This window comes from Cercospora beticola, chromosome 2 (genome assembly GCF_033473495.1).
Source record: "Cercospora beticola chromosome 2, complete sequence".
NCBI classification, from domain to species: Eukaryota; Fungi; Ascomycota; class Dothideomycetes; order Mycosphaerellales; family Mycosphaerellaceae; genus Cercospora; species Cercospora beticola.
Window position 1 is genome coordinate 2,674,423 of NC_088936.1, and position 6,000 is coordinate 2,680,422.

General features: G+C 46.6%; 1 protein-coding gene across 1 annotated transcript; it reads left to right on the top strand.

Moving 5' to 3' along the window:
- Positions 1-1,121: 1,121 nt before the first annotated feature.
- On the top strand, positions 1,122-2,767 carry RHO25_002987 (uncharacterized protein; the record flags this gene model as incomplete). Its single annotated transcript, XM_023598521.2, has 5 exons — positions 1,122-1,370; positions 1,420-1,644; positions 1,694-2,284; positions 2,337-2,462; positions 2,510-2,767. The coding sequence occupies 5 exons, from the start codon at positions 1,122-1,124 to the stop codon at positions 2,765-2,767; spliced, it is 1,449 nt and encodes a 482-aa protein (XP_023456064.1).
- Positions 2,768-6,000: the final 3,233 nt, after the last annotated feature.

The following is a 6,000-nucleotide window of genomic DNA, read 5'->3' on the forward strand; positions in this document are numbered from 1 at the left end:
AGTAGGAAAGCAGACAATGACTTTGAGTCACGACATGCAGGGAAGAACCACGTATCCATGCAAGCATGTGCATTTCAAACGGCGTGGCTGTGTCGTTTCGTATCCTTTGACAGGGGTTGCTCATCAGGCTCTTGTTCTCTGATACTTCCAGCGCGCGCGAATACCACGCGCGAGTGGGAAAGTCACATCAAAGTAACACCTTCCGTGGCAGATCAACCAGACTGTCGGGAACGCTTTGAGTAGCAAAATTGTACAAGTCTTCCAACTATTCGATATTGAACAATCGCAGATGGCAATTTCCTCGCCTCATACGATCGAAAGAGTGTTGACCGATTCGCACTCAGTCGTAGTGCATCTTACTACTCATTTCAGAGGGCTTGTCAGCAAGCAGCATTGTGACATACAATCCGCTCCAACAGACATGAGTCTCGAACGAGACAAGGCGGAACAGCAGGTACAATACGACGATACTTGTTGCTGCATGGGTACAGAATGACGATACATAATCGTGCAATCCACAGCCCATCCCAGTTAGAGTCCTGCATCTCGTAGAATTTTTCGATGCTAATAAGCGAAACATCTGCAGCCTTTCGATAAGGCAGTCGAGGCCTTTGCAATACGAGAGAAGAAGCGCGAATGCAGCCACATATACATGGATCGTGCCATGATTGTTCAGTAAGCATATCCTTGGACAGACGTGTCGCTCGTACAACGGCAAAGCACATCGCGGAACCGACCTCTCAGTATTCGCTTCGTCGTACTCGCAGGCCGTCCCATACAGTGATGGGAAGGGTTCTACGCAGGCCCTGAGCGTAGCCACACGACACGCAACCAGGAAGATGGCGGAAAGCTAGAAACGGCACATGCATCATCGGGGGCTTACTCACACGAATCGCATATGCCAAGCTCCTCTCGGCAGGTCCTTCGTGCATCCGCGACAATGCACTGCAGATTAGAGGACACACCTTATTTTGAAGAAACCATCGAGAGCGTTGCGCGTGGAAAGCCGAGATGTGACCGCCCTATGTGGCTTTCTACTTATCCTGCAGAGTTTTGATTCCTCTAGTTGAGACTTTCTTTGGATCTGGTGCTTTCCCTCGTTTTATCTCCATTGAGCGATCATGGTCCGGTTTGGGCTCTGCTTTGGCCTCGTGGCCAGTCTGCAGGCTTCTCTGCTTGCAGCACAAGCGAACAATGCTGCCATCAAGCAGGCTTGCGATGACATTGACGCACAGTTCTCCGACGCGAGCGATGTCTTGACTTTCAGAGGCATTCGCTTTTACCAAGCTATCGATCATTGGATGGAGTCTTCTGACCAGACGCCGAGATGTGTGGTTCAGCCTGCTTCTGTACAGGATTTGAGTACGGCTGTAGGGTTCCGCGTTCCGTGTTAGGCAGACAAGTTGCTAATTTCGATAGATGAGGATTATTGGTGAGCGAAGGGTGCCTTTCGCCGTGATGTCTGGTGGCCACACTTCCAATCCTGGATTCTCGAGCACAACTGGAGTTCACATCTCATTGGCGAAGCTCAATGAAGTCTCCTTGTCGCAGGACGGATCTATCGCGAGAGTCGGCTTTGGCAACAAGTGGTTAGATGTGTACAAGAAACTAGAGGGAACTGGGAGGAACGTGGTCGGAGGCAGGGTGAGTGTTGAATTCACCGACTGGTTAGGCGAAGCTGATGTGCTTGCAGGTTCCTGGACCTGGTGTCGGCGGGTTCACCCTAGGCGGTGGGTATTCGTGGAAGACAAACTTGTATGGTCTGACCATTGATACGATCAAGAGTTTCACGCTCGTCTGTCCCAATGGAACGATCGCAACAGTAGACCAGTCTCGCCCAGACCTGTTCTTCGCTCTGCGAGGAGGGCTCAATCGGTTCGGCGTCGTTGCTGATGCAGAGCTCTACACTCATGCCCAAGTTCCCTTGATATATGGCGGAACGAGGCTATACGACTCGACACAAGTGGACAGAATTATCAACGCCACGTATGAATTCGAAAGGACGAATACCGACCCTAAAGCCACAGTCATCACATCAATTCTCGGGACGACCGCGACCACTCAATTCTTCTACGATGGACCAGAGAAACCTGCAAGCTTTGCAGTGTTTGACGGCATCAGGACCCTGCTTCTCGACACGGTCAAGACCCAGTCTTTCTCGGACTTTGTGGCTTCTATCCCGGCTGAGATTAGGGATGTGACCAATTTTCGAGGAACCTGGGAGACTTTCTCAACGACAAAAACCACACTGCGGTTCCTGAAAGCATTGCAAGCAGAGGCTAAGGTTAGGCTTCTTTTCGCGGTGTTTGTGCACTTCATGCTGATCCTGTGAGCAGAGACTCAGCAAACTACTTCGTGCTCCGACGGGCATCAACCTCGCTGTCGACGCGTATATTCCGGGCATGTACGGCCAGCACGCAGTGGCGGACACTTCGTACCCGCACTCGGACTCTCAGCTTCCGGTGAGTTTCCAGCTGGCAGGACATGAGCTCGGCTGACGTGAATACAGGTCCTGCTTGATGTCGCCTGGGCATTTTCTGGAGATGATGAGTTTTGGCGTCGTCAAGTGCGGCAATCTCGAGATGCACTGGTGAAAGTTGCTCAGGAGGAGCGCATCCTCCATTCCATTTCGTACTCAAACTACGCGCAAGGTAGCACTCCTGCGCAGGAGCTTTATGGTCCGGCAAATGCAGCGAGGCTGGCCAGTATCAGGAACGAGGTGGACCCGCAGAGAATCATGGACCTGACCGGAGGCTATGCAATTTGATCGGCCTGTTCTTGCGTGTACAAACCTCAGCGAGCGAGGAGTTGCATTGTGTTTGGGAAATGTCGATAATATCTTCGAGAGTGCGACTTCCGATGAAAACTTTGCTAGGTGTGTCTTCTTTTGTGTTTATTAAAATTGGTCCACGCGGTCGCAGGTGGAAACAGATAGCTTCGGCTATGCTGGCAAAGTGCAGGGCGGCTGGGCACCTGCAGAGGCAGGAAGAAGGCGACAAAAAAAAGTCTAGAATTTCGACCTAGGGAGATTAGAGAGCTCCTAAGAACACGAAGACGACGCTAGCGCGGCATAACTACTACAAGATTCTAATGCTCGACTACGGGATAGCCCTTCTAGGTAGTAAATACTACTATAGGTCTAGAGGCTAGAGTAGTAACCTAGGCTCTAAATAGGCTAAAGAGGAGGAACTAAGTATACCTAAGGGAAGGCTTTAATAAGAAAGAGTAAAGATAGTAGAAATAGAAGAAAGGAATAAGTAGTACCTCTATAGATACTAGGATAATTAGCTACTAGGAGCCTTTTGTCTAAATAGGTAGAATTTCTCTAGATATAGGTTATATAACTAGGTACTAAGAAAGGTTAAAATCTAAGTAGAATTTATATAGAGAGATACCTACTCTAGAAACTAGTAAGAAAGAGTTAGATATAGGATTAATATAGATACTAGTATAGAGATAAAGACTATATATATAGGCTAGAGTCTCTAAGCTAGTAAGTAAGAGAATCGAGCTTCTAAGTAATAAATAATATAAGAAATAACTAAGAAGTATTAGAAAGTATAGTCTAGTTAGATATTCTAAGAGATACTTTAGAGATTAGAATTAGGTAATATAGGTTATATAATACTAGGTTATATAACTTAGCTAATACTTATCTTAGAAGTAAGATATAACCTATAACTAACTAATATAATTAACTCGGTTAGTTCCTACTTATCGCCTCTACTTCTACTATATATTATACCTACGATACGAGCCTATCCGACGCCCCTATTTAATAGGTTATAAGCCCGAGTTTATAGAGAGGCCCTATACTACGTCTAGGACGAATAAGCTATAAGCGGCGAAGTATATATCTATTATATCTATCTACTAACTACTATCTAAAGGAGGTACCGGCCGCTAAGTACGGCTAGTATAGTACTGCTAAGTACGGCTAGTATAGCAGCGGCGGCTATACGGTTATACTATAATAATTACCCTCCTCTCTATCTTAAAAAGGTATCGTCCTCGATATAGCTACTAAATACGCGAGAGTACGTCTCGGTCTTAAAGCGCGAGCCCCCTTTACGTCCCTTAGCTATCTTAATATCTCTAGGCTAACCGGCGCTCCTTCTTAGTAGCGGCCTACTTTAAGGCTTCGGTAGTTTTACGTTTTATAGATCGGGTAGGAGTAGGTTCCTAAGCCTCCGCTAAGCGGCTCGAGCGGCGCTTAGTCTTCTCGATAGGCGTTCCTATAGAACCGTCTATTAGGCCGGTCTTTGTCGTAGACTTAGCTAAAATTAGGCCGGTCTTTATAGACTTAGCTAAAGTTAGGCTAGTCTTTATCGTAGACTTAGCTAAAGAGGATTTAGCGGCCGAGGAGTTAAGCTTAGGTAAGAAGGCTAAGAGTACCGACTTTCTAGTAGTCCTCTAGCCCTAGCTCTTTAGCGTCTCGGTCGTAGTAGGCTTGCCCTTCTTTAGCTAGGCCTTAGAGGTAGCCTATTAAAGATTATCGGACTTCTTCTTATAGCGAAGAGGCTTAGCTAGAGCTACTATAGAGAGTTAGAGCTCGTCCTCCGAATCTTCTCCGATCTCCGAGGCCGGTAGGGAGTTAATAGCGCCGTCGGAGTTATCGTCGGTAGTATTATCTATTAGGCGTAAGGATAGGTATAAGTAGAGCGCCGGGTTATCCTTCTATACCTAAGTAAGAGCCTAGTAGCGGCCGCGAATAGAACGTAAGGAGAGGAAGAGGCGGTCTAGATATAAGGACGTAGTATACTTAAATTTTAACTTATCGACTATATAGAGCGGCTTCCGACCCTTCTTCGGAGAGTTGCGAGGGCGGAACGTAGCTTATAGTAGTGCGACTATCTTAAGAAAGTATACTAGGGCCGGCGTCTACTCTTCCTTATAGAGTACTTCTAGTACCGAGGTCGGAATAGATACGATATTAATCTCTACCGGCTAGTAGATATTATCCTCGTTTACGACGTAGTCGGAAGGATCGATCTAATTGCTCGTATAGTTAGCGTCGTACTACGTATAGTTCGTACTATCGAGAAGGTAGTATTTGTCGCCCTTCGCGTAGCGCGCCTTCTCGTAAGCTACCTTACTATAGAGGATATAGCGTCTATATCCTAGACTATAGCGCTTACTATTGCCGCTATTGCCTTCCTAGATAATATATAGACGGCTATAAGGCTTACGTATATCTAGAATACTACCCTTTAAATCGAAGACTACTAGGTAGAGCTTATAGAGAGTATCGAATAAGATGTAGCTAGCGTTCTTTAGCTCGTATAATCGTCCGAGATAGACGTCTTCTAGTCGGAAACTAGCCGGCGGTAGCGTGTCCGTATAGATAAGACTCTAAGCGTCGAATAGTAGGATCTTAAGGATATTAACTAGCGCGTTCGAGTGCTTCTAGTCGAAGGCCTTCTAGTAGTCGAGGTCGGGGTACTCTATAGTATTATACTAATACGTGTCGAAGACTACGTCGTCGCCGGTAAGTACCGTAGCGGCCGGCTATAGAGCTAGATATAGTATGCGGGCGGGGACGCTAGTACTACTCTCTTCGTCGGACTCGTCCTAACTACTAACGTTACTATATACGATACTATTCTTATTATACTCGACCTTAGGTAGGACGTTCTAGTCTTCTACGTCTAGCCTATACGTGTCCCTCCTAAATATAAATAGGCCTATAGGATCGGGGGGAACTACGTACGCGGGTTAGTCGTCTAAGTCCTTAACGATAGTACGGTCGGTAGAGTTAGAGCTACGGCTCGCGAATTCGATATAATAGTAGCGGCCGTTATCGATAAGGTAGACCTTATCGCTACTATTATAGAAGTAGTTACGTAAGAGTAAAGGCCGTAGGCCTTCCGGTTCGTCTCTATTACGGACCGGTAGGAGCTATATAGTAATAGATCGAATAATGCCGTTTATAACAGGCTAGACGTCGGTAGGCGCGCTATAGTAGCGAAAACCTATTCTGCGAAATTTTCCTATATCCTA